The sequence below is a fragment of the Schistocerca gregaria genome, chromosome 4, assembly GCF_023897955.1.
Source record: "Schistocerca gregaria isolate iqSchGreg1 chromosome 4, iqSchGreg1.2, whole genome shotgun sequence".
Classification (NCBI taxonomy): Eukaryota; Metazoa; Arthropoda; class Insecta; order Orthoptera; family Acrididae; genus Schistocerca; species Schistocerca gregaria.
In genome coordinates this window covers 275,430,113-275,453,540 of record NC_064923.1, presented here as the reverse complement: position 1 = coordinate 275,453,540, position 23,428 = coordinate 275,430,113, and the positions used below count along the sequence as shown (strand labels likewise).

At 38.9% G+C, this 23,428-nt stretch overlaps 1 protein-coding gene across 3 annotated transcripts in view; it reads right to left on the bottom strand.

Moving 5' to 3' along the window:
- Positions 1-361: 361 nt before the first annotated feature.
- The window catches only part of LOC126266943 (uncharacterized), a 54,534-nt gene continuing 31,467 nt past the window's right edge, over positions 362-23,428 (bottom strand). For all 3 annotated transcript variants that reach the window (XM_049971645.1, XM_049971642.1, XM_049971643.1), the window contains exon 4: positions 362-429. In XM_049971645.1, the coding sequence (XP_049827602.1) occupies positions 397-429 (33 nt within the window). In that variant the 3' untranslated portion in view covers positions 362-396. The remainder of the gene's footprint in view (positions 430-23,428) is intronic.

The following is a 23,428-nucleotide window of genomic DNA, read 5'->3' as shown; positions in this document are numbered from 1 at the left end:
GTTACTTCAGTACAAGAATGGGAGGAGCAAACTTATTACTCTCAACACCAACAGAGTAGCACAAACAACATGGTAATCATCGTAATGTTAAAAACATTACTACTTTCAGGTAGCTGTTGGAATATTGCTTTCACAACATACTTTTATGTAGCTGATTTATTAAGTATCTATTGTTTAATATTATTTATGCTACACTAATCTTTGTAACGAACAAATGGTGCAGTGCTCTCAAACTTTTTCTTCTACGGGGTGGGGGAATTAAAACTTAAGTTTCAATTTGTCTATGAAAACAGTCACTGCTCTATTGTGCAAGGTCACGTAGACTGCAGATCTATCTTATTTTTTTAATCATTCTTTACAACTGTTACACCTTCTTTGTCATCATCTTCTAGAAGCTCAACGAATGCTGCCTGGAGCAAACACTTTCACCTGCAAAAGAAAGAGAATACAGTTTAACACTATGTTTAAAAAAGAAGTGTTAGGTAATGGTAAGCTCTTTGTTAGTCTTTCCTTGTCTCAGTGCTTTTGCCACATGTAAGTGGACAACAAAAAGGAAAGGAAATATTCTTTACTTTAGACAGATATTCGTAAATTTACAGAAAATAAAAAGTTATATAAAAACTTTAATGATCAGAAGAGAATGTATATACACCATGGACTTATACCCAACATCAATGTGCCAAGGAGATAACTTGGTGATATTAGTATGTGTAAGCAGTCACTTTCCACATAGTTACCATGAGAGAACTAGTTTCACCCCAACTTGGGAATATTCAATGACACTGGAGTTGGAAAATGAGGAGAAACAACTGCATAAGTCCTTCAGAGATATTTAAAGGTATCCTTTCATTAAGAAAGAACTAATAGGTCTGAAGGCCAGGATAGTGTCTTGCAACAGCACTAAGAATGTTGTCCCCTGAAAGTAAGTTAAGCTTTTGTTACCATTTTCACTGCCCTTCTCTGTATGCACGTATCTCCTTTTCTAATCTTAACTGATATGTCCCCTATATTTAAGCAGTATTCAAGATTGGCTTGTATAAGTATTTTGTTCACAGTGATTTTCATTGAGACTCATTAACCTTGCAGTCAAAGGTTACCACACTCTAAGACGGTTTCACAAAGCCAGGCTGGAATAATGGCAATATTGTGAAAGGGGTGGATTGCTACTGACTATGTAGAGGAGATGTTTAGTCACCGACAGATACAACAGAAGAACTGTTATACATTTGAACTTTCAGACAAACGGCTATTTTTAAAGCAGATAACACACACACACACACACACACACACACACACACACACACACACACTGTGTTTTCTACTTTATAAGACCTTTTTCCTGAGAACTCATGAATAGAGTTTCATGACTGATACTTTTGGAATCCTCACTTATTTTCATGGATAAGACTATTTTGCTCCAGGCAGGTCACAATGTTTGAACTCGGGATATGTTGACGGTTTCTGCTAAAAATGTGAATGATATAGAACATTAGTTCTGCGGATCAATTCGGTTTCTCTCTCTTTTTTTGATGAGTGTGACATTTGTTCTTTTCAAAAGTGGGAAGCATAGTAAATTATGATGATATAATCAAGAGTGAAGCTAACTTACTTGCAAATTCTATATACAGGGTGTTTCAAAAATGACCGGTATATTTGAAACGGCAATACAAACTAAACGAGCAGCGATAGAAATACACCGTTTGTTGCAATATGCTTGGGACAACAGTACATTTTCAGGCAGACAAACTTTCGAAATTACAGTAGTTACAATTGTCAACAACAGATGGCGCTGCAGTCTTGGAAACTCTATAGTATGATATTTTCCACATATCCACCATGCGTAGCAATAATATGGCGTAGTCTCTGAATGAAATTACCCGAACCCTTTGACAATGTGTCTGGCGGAATGGCTTCACATGCAGATGAGATGTACTGCTTCAGCTGTTCAATTGTTTCTGGATTCTGGCGGTACACCTGGTCTTTCAAGTGTCCCCACAGAAAGAAGTCACAGGGGTTCATGTCTGGCGAATAGGGAGGCCAATCCACGCCGCCTCCTGTATGTTTCGGATAGCCCAAAGCAATCACACGATCATCGAAATATTCATTCAGGAAATTAAAGACGTCGGCCATGCAATGTGGCCAGGCACCATCTTGCATAAACCACGAGGTGTTCGCAGTGTCGTCTAAGGCAGTTTGTACCACCACAAATTCACGAAGAATGTCCAGATAGCGTGATGCAGTAATCGTTTCGGATCTGAAAAATGGGCCAATGATTCCTTTGGAAGAAATGGCGGCCCAGACCAGTACTTTTTGAGGATGCAGGGACGATGGGACTGCAACATGGGGCTTTTCGGTTCCCCATATGCGCCAGTTCTGTTTATTGACGAAGCCATCCAGGTAAAAATAAGCTTCGTCAGTAAACCAAATGCTGCCCACATGCATATCGCCGTCATCAATCCTGTGCACTATATCATTAGCGAATGTCTCTCGTGCAGCAATGGTAGCGGCGCTGAGGGGTTGCCGCATTTGAATTTTGTATGCATAGAGGTGTAAACTCTGGCGCAAGAGACGATACGTGGACGTTGGCGTCATTTGGACCGCAGCTGCAACACGGCGAACGGAAACCCGAGGCCACTGTTGGATCACCTGCTGCACTAGCTGCGCGTTGCCCTCTGTGGTTGCCGTACGCGGTCGCCCTACCTTTCCCAGCACGTTCATCCGCCACGTTCCCAGTCCGTTGAAATTTTTCAAACAGATCCTTTATTGTATCGCTTTTCGGTCCTTTGGTTACATTAAACCTCCGTTGAAAACTTCGTCTTGTTGCAACAACACTGTGTTCTAGGCGGTGGAATTCCAACACCAGAAAAATCCTCTGTTCTAAGGAATAAACCATGTTGTCCACAGCACACTTGCACGTTGTGAACAGCACACGCTTACAGCAGAAAGACGACGTACAGAATGGCGCACCCACAGACTGCGTTGTCTTCTATATCTTTCACATCACTTGCAGCACCATCTGTTGTTGAAAATTGTAACTACTGTAATTTCAAAAGTTTGTCTGTCGGAAAATGTACTGTTGTCCCAAGCATATTGCAACAAACGGTGTATTTCTATCGCTGCTCGTTTAGTTTTTATTGCCGTTTCAAATATACTGGTCATTTCTGAGACACCCTGTAGATTCTGAGAGTGATTCGATAAGACCAGGGAATCTTATTAAATTTTAACTATTTAATCATCTTTACTATGCCACTCATCCACACTAAAAGCACAGCTATTTAATGATGGCAATATTGCTTAGCTTAATTTTTCTTAATGAAGAAACATCTACAGACAGAATCCAACATTTCTGCTTTTGTTTTACTACTTTTTATTTTGGTTCCTGTCTCATTCACAAGTGTTTAGACACTGACGTTTGTGCCACCTACAGCCTTAACTTATGTCTAAAATTTCTTACAGTTTTGAGATAGGTACTATGATACAGTGCAAAGGTACAGAAGGTTATAATCTAACATGGGTCACACATAATGAAAAATGTGGCAGCACATACTACTTTCATCTTGTCACCTAAATTCATGGCAGATCAGCTGGCATGAATGAAATACACTTTGTTATAATGTTGCTTAGTACTCTCACTCCAGATAATACATAATCTAGCGGTGACTGCATGTCACATACATTCATCTGTGGTGTCACTTCCCTAAATTGTCAGGTATCCTAGTACTCAGCAAAACGAAATAACCTTCCTACACTTCTGTAGGTTAATACAGGAGTGCTGTGTCGCCTAAACTTGTGTATCTACTAAGTTCATACCGTCGATAATCAGTAAGTGCATTTCAAATCCAGTTACTGAGTCTGAGCACATTAATTTTATAGTACAATTGTTGAGAATCTGCTAACCCATCCCCCCTTTCCCTGCCAATACTGCATGTAATTTAGCATTAATTTTCCATTATAATGTAGAAGATAATTGTCCAAGGCTTTTGTCTCCCACTTTCTCCTGTATAACTCGAAGAATCCAAGTCAGAAGGGGCTCCAGGATTCACTTATGTATATCTCAACATTTGTAACAGACAGTGTAATCTGTTGTGCTTTTGTTTTCCACATAGTTTGTCTTTGCTTCCCTGCAGATTTCTTTCTCCTATTTAATGGAATCAACTTTGTGACTGTACTTTTCCTTGTGATTGTTGAAACTTTCCAAGTGTAAAGAGTATAATATGGAATTTCGGAATTGCAGTCAACATGTCATGTTGTCAACTTCTTGCCATCATATTTCGGCTGACAAACATTCAGTCATCTTCCAGTGAGAGATTGCTAGTTCACAATGCTAATTTATACCCAAAAATGGTGCAGAGGTGCAAGTACAAAGGTGTTTTTCTTTGTTTCTAACGGTCTTCTTCCTTCAGATGCTTAAACTTCACTGGTCATTGCAACTACAATGACTAAAGAAGATAGTTTCACAAATTGATATCTACAGGTGCATCTATTCGTTTTTTAATTATGGTTTGAATCAGTTTGGATGAATCTTTTTTTCCAGTAGTGTTCCTGTGCACTCCTGCAAAAGATGCTGCAAATGCATGGGTCTGAGGAGACTTGTACACAGTTTAGGCCTCGGCATGTGGTGTGTATTTAGTTTCTGATTTTTTTTCTCTTTCATGAAAATTGAACCTTTCCTGCTCGACACATGGTGTTTACCTGCAGTCATAGCACGTAAGATGAAGTACATGTTGTTCCTTCAGCATGAGTACTCATATTACTTGGCATTTACTTCTCATACTAGTATGGCCATACTTTTGAGCCAAAAAATTTAGCTTTAATATAATATGGCAAAATGAGTGAGTCTAATTTCAATGAAGGTCCAGTAATTTTTTTCTAAAGCATCATTTACCCCTTCATCTGTCCACTACTCCTGGTGCTTTGCAATCTCAATATGAGTAATATCACAGAACATCACCATATCTTTATAACAGTTATAAGGGTGTGATATAGTTCCATTTCAATGTAGTACTCCCCAACTTATTTGATTTTAGGAGGTTGATAACATATTGTTAAGATTTCCTCCAATTCACTACTTTTGAAACTTTTATGGTTTTAACTTTTGACAAAAACTGGTCAGGGGAGCTAACCTTCTGAGCTCTCTACTAACTATATGTATCTAACACACAGTTCCTCACCTAAGGTGCTAAGGTCTATTTTCCTCGTTATGGATGCCACCTAGTTCCTACGAGCAGCTAGGGAAAGCTTGGGAAATGAATATTGATTCATGACAAGATTTTCATTCCTGTGAAAGTGCAGTGAAACTAAGGGTTGGTAGATGGCTCAGACATTGTCCGTTAATTACTATTTCACAACAGCCATATATGCCATTGGGTAGGTTTCTTTTATTGAGATATTTACCTTTCTCATAGTCTGGCAAATACAACATGCCCCTGACTCACAATATTCAATCATTACACTCGGGCATGCCCAGGGCTTATAGTTAGAGAGAAATGGTGGCACTCAGCAGGTTTTGGTTCAGGAAGCCAGCTTTCCCCAAACTCATGCCCAGCCCAGAGCAACATAAGTCCTTGCAGTGTTTACCATGGGGAACAACATACAGAGCATGTGTGACTTACGTTATATGCTTGGTTATTCATTGCAATAGTTTTGTCAATGATATCGTAATCTTAGAAGCTTCTGGAAAGGACATATATCCAGAGCAAACTTTAGTTAAAGATACATAAAAAAGTAAAACCCCAGTCTTACTTAAAATTAAGAGAGAAATTACAACCAATATAAAAAATGGAAACATTACTCTAAATTGCGCAAATGAATTTTCCTGTTAAGGAAATCCAATGACTAAGAAAAAATCAGTGAAATAGATATTATTTTCAGTCCAGTGTGCATAAAAGATAGAAATCTCTCAAAAGTGTTTTACATTGTAAATGTGGGACTCATCTTCTGGGTGTGCATCCAGGACAGCAAGGTTATCAGCCAAAATAGTGGATGAAGAAATGGGATGAACACTTGACGGATGATGGAACAGTGTACCCACTATGAAAACTTTAAGAAATAAGCCAGAAAGCAATTAGAAACAATAAAGATGTAGCTCTTCAGATGCATAACATAAAAATTCAGAGCAGAAAAAAATCTAATGAGCAAATCCTTTAAGAAATTTATCATATTCGGGGTGCTGCACATAATATCAGAGAATGAAGGTAAACCCTCACTGTACATTTAACTTTATATAATCATTTCTTAAGAAACGCATTTATGAGGTAGAGATCACAAGCAAAAATTAAAGGTTTAAATACAGAACCTCAAAACACAATAGTATAATTGTTATAATCAATTCACTGGTGGCAATGAAATGAAGGAAATAGTCAGACACAGAGAAGTGTCAGCAACAACAATGCATTGAAGCTGGCATATGATAAAGATGCATGAAAAAGAAGCAGATTTGCCTAGATTCAGATCTGAGAATGGATAATGAAATCTTTTTTGTTAATTGTTTTCGTACTGTAACTATGTAGTTCTTAATTAAACAAGATTAATTTCTCACTCTATTTTTATTTGCCCCATTTCATATACTATTTCCTAGATCTTGGGAGCTTGCATAAAGACAGAAATAGTTTCACTGCATTACATCAAGCAATATTTTAGATTATACTTCTTTGACAAAAACTGGACTGTTTGCAAAAGTGCAATTTTTTTAAAAGCTTCACATTTTGTAACTGTAATGTTTGTATCAAACAAACATGGACACTATTTCCATTTACTTTTAATACTACTGTGTGATGCAAGTAAATTGGAACTTTTGAAAATTTGGTTGCAAGAGGGGAGATGACTGTATCACTCCAGTAATTCCTACAGCAAGTCAGCTTCCCCTACCACACAATTAACAGTTCAGCTGGCATACTGTTGCCACCTTATGTGCCGGCAAGACTATGGCTATCCACTCAGTTCACATTATGTTTTATTCACACAACAGATCATTGCAGATTATGAGAAACATTATGTTTTATCTAGAAATAATTTCTTTGCAACTGACTCAAAGCAAACAATTAACCACATTCTCAACAATTTTCACACGCACCTGCCTATCAGAACTTGTAAAAATATGAAAAAAGGGCCATATTGAAAGGAAGTACTACAAGTAATATAAGCCACATATGTATTTGAAAGAAAACTGTGGAAAATCCAGGAAAGATGGTTACTACTCACCATACAGCGGAGATGCTGAAAATGAGCTTTCAGCCAACAAGGTCTTTAGTTGAAAGCTCATTTTCTGACAGTTTTTTGTTGTTGTTCCTATCTGTGACTCAGTGTCTCCATTATATGGTGAGTGAAAATGATCCGTTTCATAATATTGTTAAAAGGAAGTTACGTGGTTCACCTACAAGGTCAGCAATTTCCAGGTATCACATTACAGAAAGTTACTTACTTACGACAAAATTCAGAGTTTGAAGCACTCGTGAAAAGCAGTGAAGTTCACATAATACTATGAACAGAAAGCTGGTTGAAACCTGCAATTGACAACAGTGAGATTTCTGGGGAAAATTTAAGTGTATATCCAAAGGATGGGCAAATGGGGAATGGGTGTGGTGTATTTGCCACAGTAGACAAGAGACTCAGATCCACAGAGATAGGAATTGAAGCTGCATGTGATATTGTTTGGGCAAGACTAAGTATCAGGAGCAGGCATAAAATGATACTTGGAGCCTTCTATCACCCACCAGACTCATCTCTTGACATAACCGAAAACTTCAGAGGAAACCAAAGTTCACTTATGTGTAAGTTCCCCAATCATACTGTAAGCATCCAACAATTAGCCCTTTCATGGGCAAAATTATTAAGCAATTTTTTTTAATGAATGGAAAGCAGATAGTAGTTAACAGATAGGTATATTTATCATACAGAATATCAAATTTGCTCCAACTGCGAAAGTGAGGTCACACAACTAGGTGGAAAGTAATCTTCCCACTGCCCTTCCTTGGAGTTAAATGACAAAACCAACTTTTTCAATATATGTCATATTTATGTGATTAATTTACTTCTTTTGTTACAATGATTGTTCACAATTACTTGCCATGAAATTTTCTGAAACATGGGTCTATGCAAAGTGGTATTTGACAATATGTATACACACAATGAGTGCGCTTTTCTGCAGCTTTGGTACTACAATGATGGCACCTCCTGTAGGTTTCTCCTAAAATGGGTTGATGCTCCCCTACAGCCACATGATGAACATCTTCAGGTACTTTACCCCTTTTTTCCAGAAAGACAGGTTTTTGTCCACGCCTTTTTTGGGATGAGAAGCCAGCAATCAATTGTCTGGCTAGATGGATCCTGTATGTGAGCTGATCATACTGTACACTTTCTCTTTTACTTATTTTCCACAGGATAAAACTATTCACTATAATAACGTCCACCAGGAAATAAAATATTCTGTGCCACCATTTTACAGCACATCTGCCAATAGCAAAACTTTCTCATAATTGATCAAACTTATCGACACCACCCATCATTTTGTTATATTATGCCACAACTTCAGGACAAGAAATCTCTGTGCTAGTACCATGCTTGTTCTTCTTCTTCACTGCGGCTGTTTCCCTTGTGTCATGAACTGAGGACAGGAAAGTGACTGGATGGTTATCCATCTATTTTACTACAGAAATGTCTCCTTTTGTTTCAAACTGGAATTCTCCTTGTTCCAATTTTACATTTTCTTCATAAATTTGGGTAAATCTTTCCTGTTGGTCTTCACTGTTCCACATCCATACACACCCTTCTTCAAAAGTGTTGACATCAATTTCACGGTGGTGAAGAATCTGTCAAAGGCAGCTACATTATTTTTATTATTTATTTCCTTTGTTAGATCAATGTCAAGTCACTATCTGCCTTACACTTGCCTGCGTAAACATCAAAGTTCATTGTACAACCAGTGAGTGAATCTGACAAACACCACACTTTGTAGCCTCGTTTCACTGGCTTCATTGGCATATACTATTTCATAGATGATTGTCCTTTGAAAGAAATCATCAATTCATCCACTGACATAAATGATGAGGGCTCATAATTATCTTACACCTCTGCAAAAGCTTTTCAATCAATGGTCATAATTTATGCATTTTATCATATTCTGGATGATTTCTTGGCTTTGCAGTTTTGTTGTTATTACAGTGAACATTCTCAAGAATCTTTTTAAATATTTCATTTGTCATTACATTAGCAATTAGCTCAACTTGCGCGGCCTCCACATTCATCCGACCTAAAGCCGTGCGATTTTTTCCTTTGGGGCTTCATCAAGGATCGTGTGTACTTGCCTCTGCTGTCAGCAGACCTCCCTGAATTGTGAAACCGGATTGAAGCAGCTGTTGCTACAATCACTGAAGACACACTTATCAACATTTGGGATGAACTCGGCTATAGACTTGATGTGTGACGTGTGACAAATGGTGCTCACATTGAACATTTATAAGGTTCTTGGTAAAACTGTTTGAGTTGCTCTTTAATTTTACCTATCATTTATTTTAAGTTTAGTAAGTTTAATGTAATAAAATTATAAAGTGTTAAAACCCTAATATTCATTTATAAACACTCAGTACATATGTTCAGTAACAATGAGGAACACTTTCAGCACAGGGCAGGAGCATACAGAGGAACTATGGTTCAAGTTTAAAAGAATATTGACCATGCACTGGATAGATATGTAATCAGTAGATCAGTTCATAATGGAAGGGAACCTGCATGTGCACTAAAAGGAAACTTCTAAAGAACCTGAGATTACTGCATAATAGATGTAAAATGGAGCATAGAGCTATAGATATAGAGAAGCTGAATGAAACACATTTGGCTGTCAAGAGAGCAATACTTGATGCCTTCAGTGACTACTGTAGCAGACTACTGTCAAGCAATCTTTCAGAAAACCCAAAGAAATGTATGTAAAGGCACCAAAGTTAGTATCCAGTCCCTAGCGAATGAAACAGGAACTGAATTTGTGGGTAGCAAAGCAAAAGCTGGAACTCCATTTTCAAATGCTCTTTAGAAAGGAAAACCCAGGAGAACTGCCCAAATTCAATCTCCGAACAAATGACTGAGATAAGTATTAGTGTCAGTGGTGCTGAGAAATAGCAGAAATTATCAAAACAGAAGAAAGCTCCAGAGCCTGATGGAGTCCTTGTCAGATTCTATACCAAATTTGAAGCTGAGTTAGCTCCTCTTCTAACTATAAACTATCATAGACCCCTCAAACAAAAAACTATGCCCAGTTCTTGGGGAAAAAAAACACAAGAAAGGTAGTAGAAGTGATCCACAAAACTACTATCCAATATCCTTAACACTGATTTGTTGTAGAATCTTAGAACACATTCTAAGCTCAAACATAATGACCAAAATGCCAACCAGCATAGATTCAAAAAAAAAAAAAAACGATCGCATTAAACCCAACTCTCACTTTTCTCACATGACACACTGTAGCTGTGGACCAAGGCAGACAGGTACAAGCAGTATTTCTCGAGTTCTGAAAAGCATTTGACCCAGAACCACACCTATGATTACTGTCAAAAGTATGATCGTATGTGGTATCAACTGAAATTTGTGACTGGATTGAGGACTTTTTGGTAGGGAAGATGCTGCATGTTATCTCGGATGGAGGGACCTTGGCAGATGTAGAAGTAACTTCAGATGTGCTCTGAGGAATTGTGTTGGGACACTTGTTGTTCATGTTGTATATTAATGATCTTGCAGACAATATTAATAGTAACCCCAGACTTTTTGCAGCAGTCGTAGATAAAGCAGGTCGCAGAATTCAGTATATTGGTAGAATACTGGAGAAGTACAATCAGGCTACAAAGGAGATTGCTTACAAATCACTCGTTCGTTTAGTTTTAAATATCGCTCAAGTGTGTGGGACCAGTGCCAGATAGGACTAACAGGGCGTATCGAATGTGTACATGAATGGTCACAAGCTTGTTTAATCCATGGAAGAGTAGAGATACTGAAGGACTCTCGAAGATAGACATTAACCCTACCACAAGAAAGTATTAAGAACTGGCTTTAAATGACGACTCTAGGAATATGCTACAATCCTATGCATATCACTCATATAGGGATTGTGAGGATAAGATTATAATAATTATTGCATGCACAGAGGTACTCAATCATTCTTCCCCCACTCCATACATGAATTGATGAGGAAGAAACCCTAAGAACTGGTATAGTGGGATGTACCCTCTGCCATGCACTCCACAGTGGTTTGCAGAGTATAAATGTAGAAGGAACATATTCATGATAATTGTTATATGCAACGTGTCAGCAAGCATAGAAAACACACACACACACACACACACACACACACACACACACAGACACACACACACACACACACACACACACACACACACTGAACAGGAAGAAACCATGAGAACTGGTACTGTGGCTTGATTTGATTTGATTTTTTATTGGCACTAATTTTATCATACAGCACAAATTGTACAATTGATATTGGACAGGTCAAAGATAAGTTACAATAATACATAGTATTAGCAAAATAGTAGGCAAATTAAAAATAGGTACCTATTACAATTAATTTTGTTACGTGTTCAGAAATTCTCTGACAGAATAGAAACAGTGCTTTATTAGAAATGTCTTTAGTTTAGCTTAAATATTGGATGAGTAGCATTTTTTATTTCCTCTGGTATCTTATTGTGTAGTATTACACCAATGTTAATTATGCTACTCTGACAGGTGGTTGTTCTGTGATATTTTTGATGTATATTTTATTTCCCTCTGGTACTCTATTTGTGTACATTTTTGTTCTGTAGCAGTTTGTGTTTTCAGGAGTTAGTCCCTAATGAACAAGATAGTTTTATAAATGAATAAACTTGGAACATTTTAGAACATCAAGCCCAGTAAAATGTGATTTACAGGACTGAATCTTTTCAAGGCAACAAATTATTCTTAGAGCTCTTTTTTGAATTCTAAAAACCTTTACAATGTGAGTTGAGTATCCTCAGAAAATGATCCCATATCGGACTAGTGAGTGGAATTGTGCATAGTATGCCTGCAGTACTGTTGTTCTGCTTGTTGTACCCTTTAAACTTCTTAGGCCATAGCACACAGATGATAGTTTTCTAGACAGGTTATTTATATGTGTGTCCCACTTTAAGTCTTGCTGAACCCATAGACCCAAAAATTTTGTGACACACATTTTCTAGGGGATCATTTTTTAATTGTGCTCGAAGAGACATTTGATTAGTTGGAGAAATTAAATGAAAATCAGCACACTCAGTTTTTGCAGTATTTATAAGGAGTTTGTTTTTTGTGAACCAATCAGAAAGTCTTTTCATAGAACTTTCTGCTGTGGACTGGAAAGTTTCTGGACTGGATACAGTGAGCAATATGCTGGTGTAATAGGAAAACAGGATAGTTTTTGTGGGACTCATATATTCAACTAAGTTGTCCACATAAATAAAGAAGAGTAGTGGACCTAAGATTGAGCCCTGTGGTACACCATATTTTACTGGTAATTTGCTAGAAAGAAAGGAGATATTTCTTGTTTTATTCATTTTGTTGAATTCAACTGAAGTGATACTTTCTGCCTGCAGTTTTTTAGGTAAGAACACAACCACCTATGTGCTACACCTCTTACTCCACGTCTTTCTAATTTTTCGAGCAGAATGTTATGGCCAAGGATGTCAAAGGCTTCTGATAGATCTAGAAAAACACCTGCAGCTAATTTCTGTTGATCAAGAGATTTTAAAATGCAGTCTAAGAATTCGAAAATTGCTGCCTGCGTAGATTTAGACTTTCTAAAACCATGTTGTTGTACTGAAGAGGCGCATATTTATTTACGAAACTTAAAAGCTTGTCATAAAAGAGTTTTTCTAGAATTTTTGAGAAGGAACTTAACTGTGACACGGATTGGTAGTTTCATATTTTTTCAGAACAACCTTTTTTAGCAGTAGTGAAGCTTTTGCTATTTTAAAAATATCTGGAAATACTCCATTTTTTAAAGAGAGGTTGAAAATTTTTTCCAAGGGGTGTGCTATGTGGTGAGCACATGCTTTTAATATGAAATTAGGTACTTCTTCAAGACCAATTGGCATTTTATTGCCTAATGATTTAATTTCACTTATAATTTCATTGAGGTTTGTTTCATAAACATAAATAGAAGCAGACGAGATCACTGACTTGCAGGAAAAAATTGGGACTGGTCGTTGACACTGTATTCGAATGAGGTCTTCAGCTAGTGAAGTGAAGTATTCATTGAATTTTCCCACAACTCAATTTGGGTCTGTGACTTTTGAGCCTTCTAGTGTTAAACGATACATTCTTTTTCTTTGGCACTAAACCACAAGTTTCTTTCTTCATAACTCTCCATGTGGATCTCATTTTGTTAGATGAGTTTCTTATCAAATTGTCATTCCACATAATTTTTGCCTCTTTGACTACTCTACTACAGATTCTTTTGTACGCTTTTGAATAATCTGCGAATTCTTTATATTTCTTACAACAGTACTGCAGAAATCTTTCTCTCACTGGAAATTTGGGATGTACCCTCTGCCATGCACTCCACAGTGGTTTGCAGCATATAGATGTAGAAGGACCATATTCATGATAAATGTTATATGCAACATGTCAGCAAGCATAGAACACAAACACACACACACACACACCTATACTATGTTGGCAGAGTGAGCAGTGCCAGTGCTGCATTTTGCAGATGGTTGGTGTTAAGTCAGGTGGAGTGAGTAGAGCGAGAGGGATTCAGGATGGGCAGCTAGCAACTCTGAGGGTGAAAGGCAGTTTGTTGGCTAGGAATGTGGGAGGGATGGGTGGCAGGTACGTGGGCCAAGCAGGTGATGCATGGTTTCCGGGGCCAGTGCGATATAACACATGCTGGAGTTGATGTGCGGATGTGAACTGGGAGGGGTGAGAGGATGGAGGAAGGGGAACCTGTTGGTTGGAGGGTGTGGGTACAGTAGGTTACCAGAGGCTGAGGTCAGAATGATTACGGGAGCAAACGATGTGTTGCAAGGATAGCTCCCATTTGTGTAGTTCTGAGAAACTGGCGGTGGAAGGAAGATCCAGATCACCGGGGTTGTGAAGTCACTACTGAAACTGAGTATATTATGCCCAGCTGCATACCGTGCCACCAGGTAGTCAACTTTGTCCTTGACAACAATTTGGCAATGCACATTTGTCCGGTGGACATCTGATTGAGTAGCCATGCCAATACAAAAAACTGTGCAGTGTTTGTGGCAGTGTTGGTAAATGACATAGCTGGCTGCTTTCAGAGATGTCCCAGCCTCTGGTGAAGTAGGACTGGAGCAGCAAGTGCAGGCTGCCTGGATTGGACAAGTCTTGTACATTGTTCTCTCACAAGGATATGATCCCTGTGGCAAAGACCTGGGAGTGGGAGTAGTATAGAGATGGTGTAGGTTGGGTAGGTGACTGCCTTTGTGGGAGAGGGGAAAGGATCTTGGGTAGAATGTCCACCATTTCAGGGCATGATGAGAAATAATCAATGCTAGGATGAAGAATATAGTTTAGTTATTCTAGTCCAGGGTAATACTGGCTGACAAGGGATGCACACCTTTGTACCTTATTATTGAGGTAGTGGGTCAATTGGGGGTGTGTAGGATATGGCATGGGAAATCTTTTTGTGGACTAGATTTGGGGGGATAATGTCTGTCTGTGAAGGCCTTTGTGGGCAAGGAAGTTCTCGTTACCATACATGCATCATCTATGGGTGGCTAGGCTGTATGTGAATGATTTTTTGGCGAAAAAGGAATGGTAGTTGTCGAAATGCAGGTGCTGTTGGCAGTTAGATGGGTTTAATGTGGACAGAGGTGTGCACAGAGCCATGAGAGAGGTTGAGGTCAAGGTAGATGTCAATGCATAGGAAGATTAACACATTTGATTGAGGATGACCAGTTGAAGCAAATGGGATGGAAGGTACTGATGATGTGAAGTAATGAGGATAGGGTGTCTTGACCATGACCCCAGGTCATGATGACATCATCGATGTATCTGAACTAAACTAGCAGTTGGGAGCTTCGGGAAGCTAGGAAGGTTTCCTCTAGATGGCCCATGGCTTTGCTGTGGATCTGTTTGTATAACTTCCCGTCAAAGGAGTTGTGAGTCAGGATATAGTTAGTAAGGTGCATATGGAACAAGGTGGTGGGTTTGGAGTGCGAAGGACATTGCCCAGCCACCCATGGATGATGTATCTGCAGACAGACACTAACCCCCAAAACTAGTCCACAAAGTGATTTCCTGTGCCACATCCTCACACACCCCCAATCCTCCCACCATCTCCACGAATCAGCTGCAAAGGAGTGCTCTCCTTGTCACCCAGTATCACCCTGGACTGGAACAACTGAACCACATCCTTCTTCTGGGCTTTGATTATCTCCCATCATGCCCCGAAATAATGGACATCCTACCCAAGATACATCACTCACAACACAACCTTCACAATATGCCAGTCTGTCCATAAACCACTCTCAATCCCAACCCCTTGCCACAGGGACCAATCACTGAGGTAGACCAAGATGCAAGACCTGCCCAATCCAGTTACCCAGCACTTACTATTCCAGTCCTATCTTACTCCATCAGTGGCTGGGCCACCTGTGAAGACAGACATGTCATATACCAATTCTGCAGCAAACACTGCACAGCTTTTTATAGTGGTATCACTACCAACCAGCATGAATAGCCACCACCAAACTGTTGCCACGAACAAAGTTGACCACCCTGTGACACAAAACACAGCTCTGCAGAACATAATTACAATTGCTGATTCACAACCTGGGCCACTTGGATCAATCCCTCCATCACCAACTTCTCTGAACTATGCAGAGTTGCAACACATCCTCTGCTCCCGTAATCATCCTGGCCTCAATCTCCAGTATCTGCCTGCCCCCACTCCCTCCAACCAATAGTTTCTCCTCCCTCCATCCTGCCACCCCCTCAAATTTATGTCACCATGTCACCTTCAGCATGCACCACTCCCTGCTGGCTCCAACAACCACGCAACACATGCTTAGCCCATGTACCTGCCACACCTCTGCCTGCTTTTCCAGCTAGCAAACTAGCTTCCTCCCTTTGAAGTGCTAGCCACCTACCCTCAATCCCTCTCCCTGCCTCCAACCTCTCTCCCCCTCTACCCACTCTACATGGCACAACCCCAACAACAACAACATAGTCCACCTGCCAAAATGCAGCACTGGAACTGTTCATCCAGACCAACACCAAGTGGCATAGGTGTGTGTGTGTGTGTTGTTTCCCCCCCCCCCCCCCCCAGTGAGTAGTCTCCCTTAATGCCAGTTACATACTGGCCATTTAAAAGCTTTTCTGCAAAAATTACTAATTATTTGTGCTCAAGAATTCCTCTATGGCAGACGAGTTGTTAATGAGAAAAATCTAATTTACATCTGAAAGTGCTTCTGATATCTTAACAGATACCTGTGATACATTTTATTTTTATGAGCAGATTATCAACGAGTTTTGTAGCTGCTTATTTTCCTCTTTTCAAGCCAAAGTTAGATTCATTACTGGATAATTCCGATCATTCTTCATTCTAAATTTGTACTTGTGAACATCTCTGTTACTTTCAAACTCTAATGAAGTCTTCATAACAAATTTCATAAGTGAATCTAATAGATCACACATCTGATCTTACATATAGTCTTTCATTATGGATGAAGGCACACATGACACTGATGTAATATTCTACAATATTTATTATTTGCTTTTACACACTGGTTTTTGGGTGTTATATATAATCACATCTGTTATACTTACCTGCTTAATCTCAATTGTATATCTTACCTATTTGTGATAATGGACCTGTTAAAAAACATCATTATTTTGTCCAGTTTGTTTACAGTCAGTTTGAGTGTCACCTATTTTAATTGCAGTGCAGATAAATGAGTAGCCACATACTGCACTTACTTAAATCTTGCAATACTGTTCAAGTGCAGCAACCTAACAATGACTTAATTATTCACAAAAGTACACATGTGGCAAACATATATAATTAACACTGTCACTGAGTAAAACTCTTAAGGCACTGTCCTACAAATCTAACAGTAATATCAGTAAAAACATGATAAACACGTCCTGGCAGATTAAAACTGTGTGCCCGACTGAGACTCGAACTCGGGACCTTTGCCTTTCGCGGGAAAGTGCTCTACCATCTGAGCTACCGAAGCACGACTCACACCCGGTCCTCACAGCTTTACTTCTGCCAGTATCTCGTCTCCTACCTTCCAAACTTTACAGAAGCTCTCCTGCGTACCTTGCAGGACTAGCACTCCTGAAAGAAAGGATACTGCGGAGACATGGCTTAGCCACAGCCTGGGGGATGTTTCCAGAATGAGATTTTCTTCTTCTGTAAAGTTTGGAAGGTAGGAGACGAGATACTGGCAGAAGTAAAGCTGTGAGCACCGGGTGTGAATCGTGCTTCGGTAGCTCAGATGGTAGAGTACTTGCCCGCGAAAGCAAAGGTCCCAAGTTCGAGTCTTGGTCGGGCAAACGGTTTTAATCTGCCAGGAAGTTTCATATCATCGCACACTCCGCTGCAGATCGAAAATCACATTATGATAAACACAGTAATTATCGTTCAGAAACAATACAGTTCATAGTTTGACCCTATTGTAACAGTTCACACTAGCCATTACTGAATTTTAACACTATCAATGAAAATAATTATGAGTTCATATTTTATCATTAAAAACAGTAATCTCCTGGAAAGCGAAATTTAGACAAGACTCAGTACATTTATCGACTTGTAATCCATATTAAATCGTCTGCAATACATTACATTGTATTTCTGAGCATAGATCTTCTTCATTTCAAAACTCACCGCAGGCTGAACTAAAATGGGTTTCCAAAATTCCTCTTTTATAAGTTTACAATAATTAAAACTGAAGCTGTCTATTGTTGCTTGCTTGATTTTCACAAATTACAATTAAGATATACATTTCTGAGTAACTGAATAGATGATGGAGATCCATTTCAACAAGAACTTCCAGATACAGTAATAATTCCTGTATAATTGTGCCGGCTACTTTGCCCAAATGTGCTATTCTATTTCTGTAATAATGTTTTGACTAAAGGTCTTAGTTACTTCGAAATTAAATGAATGCAGGCAATTCTGTTGTAAATTTGTCACTAAGTACTTCATTTACTTCTACAGTATTTTCAGCTATTTTATCAGGAAGCCAAGAATCTTGAATATGTTTCAAATGAACAATGATAATGAGATCTGAAACCACTGATATTTCATAATAAGCATGGTTTTCACACATGTTCAACTTCTTTTCTATGCAGAACAATTGTTGTATTTTGTTACATATTTCATTATTTAATATGTAATCTATTTTATCTATGTTCAACAGTTTTTCATACAATTTTCAATGTAATAATTCCTCTTGCCTTAGTCCTAAATCAAACATTAACAACTGACAACTTTGGAAACATACTGTGATACCCTGTACATGTACTAGTTCAAAATCTTTGATCCTACAAAAATTTCGCAAACACAGATATTTATCTTTGTATATGATGATGGTGTAACAGTAAAAGACTGTTTCAAAGAAAATAATAACTGTTGTAAAATATTACAAAAGCTTGGTGTGTTGTCATTCATAATGTTTAAAACATTCAGGACAGTCAATCAATTCAATTGTTTTTTCACATTTTTATGTAAATTTTGCCATTGTTTTCATTGGGGTATAGGGTTATAGCAACACTGAAAGGGGGGGGGGGGGGCGAGGAGGAGGCAGGGAGTGGTATTTCAGGAGGCATGATCACGATATACACAAGTTTTAAATCAGAGTACCAGTCAGTGTACTTACACAAATAATCAGCCACACCCATCCTGTTGGTGAGCACTCTATGCAACAGAACATTAATAGCTATGATATTTGTTTCATGTGGATCGCTCCAATTAGGGTCAGAGTGTATTAAGTCCAAGGCCAGGCCTCTAAGTATTTGATCACCACATTGATGGATGTAGTCCCTGAGCCAGACAAGGCTCCTACTTTACCCTGGATGGTTGTTTTTGTTAACGTAAGATTTCATAAGCTGTTTATCACCAAGCCTCCTGCTGTTGCCCCAGCATCTGGGGATGCCAGCTGCACCAATATGTGGTGTGCAGATCATGGTAGTCACAGCTGCAGTCATAGGCATGTGCATCCACACAGTCATGTGTACATGTGACACTGGCTCCTGTATTCCTCCCCTTGACAGCCGGTTCCACTCCAAACCAACTGTCAACTGCCGTGAATCTACACTTCGGGTAACAACGCCTGCCGCTGCTTCTGCACGACAGACAGCACAGCCACACATCTTTGTAGGATCATCAGCTGCTCCCGCACTTGGACTTGTGTCTTGATGGCCCACAAGCTCAAAGTCTCATGGTGCAGTGTCACTGATCATCCATGGTACCTCCTGGCTCATTACCACTTACAATGATCATGATCCTTGCCATAGTGGGCACTCATTACACAGCATCAAGTTTTTTATGCAGTTGTAGTAAAGTGTGGAATGCTGTCCTCTGAAGCTGTACTGAGTTTAGTTCAAGGCTAATAAACAAACAGTTGTTATTGCAATGTGTGAATTTAGAGTCTAGCAGTCACACCCCTCAGCTAAGATTACTTCATTGTCACTTTGCAACACCCTTAATGTTACAATTAAACATCCTGCAGGTTAAAATTATGTGCCAATCAGACCTGCACATTTATGTCCTGGGACACAATTATATTTTGTCATGAAGTTTCAAGCCACCTGCCTGATCTTTATGCACATTTATCTATCTTTCTCTTTTCCTCGGTGTTCTTTGTTATCTATCAGTCAATAAAAGGGATACATTAGGCCTATTCCAAATTTCCTTTTTGTTATTATATGCAATATTTTTACCTATTTCCTCTCTCTTCACCTCTTTCCTTGCCATTAGTATTGTATGAGCACATATCAAAATTAAAGGTAAAAAAAGATGATTGTGTTCAGTGATCAACTTGCATCTCAGGTACAGTGTGCATACATGTACACAGATCCTCTGTAAATCACACTTAAGTACCTGGCAGAGGGTTCATCGAACCACCTTCACAATAATTCTCTATTATTCCACTCTCGAACAAAGTGTGGAACAAACAAACACCTTTATCTTTCCATACGAGGTCTCATTTCCTTTATTTTATTATGTTGATCATTTTTCCCTATATCAGCTAGCATCATGAAAATATTTCTGCATTTGGAGTAAAAAGTTGGTGATTTAAATTTAGTGAGAAGATCACGCTGTAATCAGAATTGCCTACGAGTAAATAATGTCACATCAAATCCTGTATCACGTCCATGACACACTCTCCCCCTTTTCTCAATAATACAAAATGTGCTGCCCTTCTCAAAGTACTCCTTTAACTCTATCAGCTAAGGATCCCATACCGCACAGCAGTACTCCAAAAGAGGACGGCCAAGCATAGTGTAGGCAGTCCCCTTAGTAGTAGATATGTTGCATCTTCCAAGCATTCTGCCAATAAAATGCAGTCTCTCGTTCACCTTATAATGGGACATTTTCCTTTAGCATTACTTTTCCTCAACAGTAGTTGTCAATAACAGTATTATTTTTTGAATTTTGGGCAAGTCATTATTATTCAGTTTCTTTTCTGAAAACTTTCATATAATTTTATACACAGTATGTTATATTTCAAGCTAAAATTTACGAAAAGGAATTACTTTATAAAATATTTTAGTCTCAATGATATAATCGATATGTACTAGTTCTAAATGTGCAGTTAAAATTATTTATTTAGAATTATGAATTACTGGCACACTTAAAATTTCTGTTATTAATTAAACAATCCTGTACTGTTTACTATATTTATTTCTGGATTCATTTGTTGTTATTGTTGTTGTCTTCAGTCCTGAGACTGGTTTGATGCAACTCTCCATGCTACTCTATCCTGTGCAAGCTTCATCATCTCCCAGTACTTACTGCAACCTACATCCTTCTGAGTCTGCTTAGCGTAGTCATCTCTTGGTCTCCCTCTACGATTTTTACCCTGCAAGCTGCCCTCCAATGCTAAATTTGTGATCCCTTGATGCCTCAGAACATGTCCTACCAACCAGTCCCTTCTTCTTGTCAAGTTGTGCCACAAACTCCTCTTCTCCCCAATTCAATTCGATACCTCCTACCCACCTAATTTTCAGCATTCTTCTGTAGCACCACATTTCGAAAGCTTCTGTTCCCTTCTTGTCCAAACTATTTATCGTCCATGTTTCACATCCATATATGGCTACACTCCATACAAATACTTCCTGACACTTAAACCTATACTTGATGTTAACAAATTTCTCTTCTTCAGAAACGCTTTCCTTGCCATTGCCAGTCTACATTTTATATCCTCACTACTTCGACCACCATCAGTTATTTTTCTTCCTAAATAGCAAAACTCGTTTACTACTTTAAGCATCTCATTTCCAAATCTAACTCCCTCAGCATCACCCGATTTAATTCGACTACATTCCATTATCCCCTTTTGGCTTTTGTCGATGTTCATCTTATATTCTCCTTTCAAGACACTGTCCATCCCATTCAACTGCTCTTCAAGTCCTTTGCTGTCTCTGACAGAATTACAATGTCATTGGTGAACCTCGAAGTTTTTACTTATTCTCCATGGACTTAAATACCTATTCCAAATTTTTCTTTTGTTTCCTTTACTGCTTGCTCAATATACAGATTGAATAACATCGGGGAGAGGCTACAACCCTGTCCCATCCCCTTCCCAACCGCTGCTTCCCTTTCACGCCCCTCAACTTGTATAACTGCCATCTGGTTTCTGCACAAATTGTAAATAGCCTTTCGCTCCCTGTACTTTACCCCTGCCACTTTTAGAATTTGAAAGAGAGTACTGCAGTCAACATTGCCAAAAGCTTTCTCTAAGTCTACAAATGCTAGAAACGTAGGTTTGCCATTCCTTAATCTATTTTCTAAGATATGTCGTAGGGTCAGTATTGCCTCATGTGATCCAACATTTCTGCAGAATCCAAACTGATCTTCGCCGAGGTCAGCTTCTACCAGTTTTTCCATTCGTCTGTAAAGAATTCGCGTTAGTATTTTGCAGCTGTGACTTATTAAACTGATAGTTCGATAATTTTCACATCTGTCAACATCTGCTTTCTTTGGGATTGGAATTATTATATTCTTCTTGAAGTCTGAGGGTATCTCGCCTGTCTCATACATCTTGCTCACCAGATGGTATAGTTTTGTCAGGACTGGCTCTCCCAGGCTGTCAGTAGTTCCAATGGAATGTTGTCTGCTCCTGGAGCCTTGTTTCGACTCAGGTCTTTCAGTGATCTGTCAAACTCTTCACGCAGTATCGTATCTCCCATTTAATCTTCATCTACATCCACTTCCATTTCCATATTATTGTCCTCAAGTACATCGCCCTTGTATAGACCCTCTATATACTCCTTCCACCTTTCAGCTTCCCCTTCTTTGCTGAGAACTGGGTTTCCATCTGAGCTCTTGATATTCATACAAGTGGCTCTCTTTTCTCCAAAGGTCTCTAATTTTCCTGTAGGCAGTGTCTATCTTATCCCTAGTGAGATAAGCCTCTACAATCTTACATTTGTCCTCTATCCATCCCTGCTTAGCCATTTTGCACTTCCTGTCGATCTCATTTTTGAGACGTTTGTGTTCCCTTTTTCCTGCTTCATTTACTTCTACTGTATTTCTTTCCCTCATTCCTGTCAATTGTTCCCTTATGCTCTCCCTGAAACTCTGTACAACCTCTGGTTTAGTCAGTTTATCCAGGTCCCAACTCCTTGAATTCCCACCTTTTTGCAGTTTCTTCAGTTTTAATCTACAGTTAATAATCAATAGATTGTGGTCAGAGTCCACATCTGCCCTTGGAAATGTCTTACAATTTAAAACCTGGTTCCTAAATCTCTGTCTTACCATTATATAATCTATCTGATACCTTCTAGTATCTCCAGGATTTTCCATGTGTACAACCTTCTTTTATGATTCTTGAACCAAGTGTTAGCTTTGATTAAGTTATGCTCTGTGCAAAATTCTACCAGACGGCTCCCTCTTTCATTTCTCTCCCCCAATCCATATTCACCCACTATGTTTCCTTCTCTCCCTTTCCTACTCTCCAATTCCAGTCACCCATGACTATTAAATTTTCGTCTACCTTCACTACCCGAATAATTTCTTTTATCTCATCATATATTTCATCAATTTCTTCATCATCGGCAGACCTAGTTGGCATATAAACTTGTACTACTGTAGTAGGCATGGGCTTTGTGTCTATCTTCGCCACAATAATGCGTTCACTATGCTGTTTGTAGTAGCTTACCCACACTCCTACTTTTTTATTCATTATTAAACCTACTCCTGCATTACCCCTATTTGATTTTGTGTTTATAAGCCTGT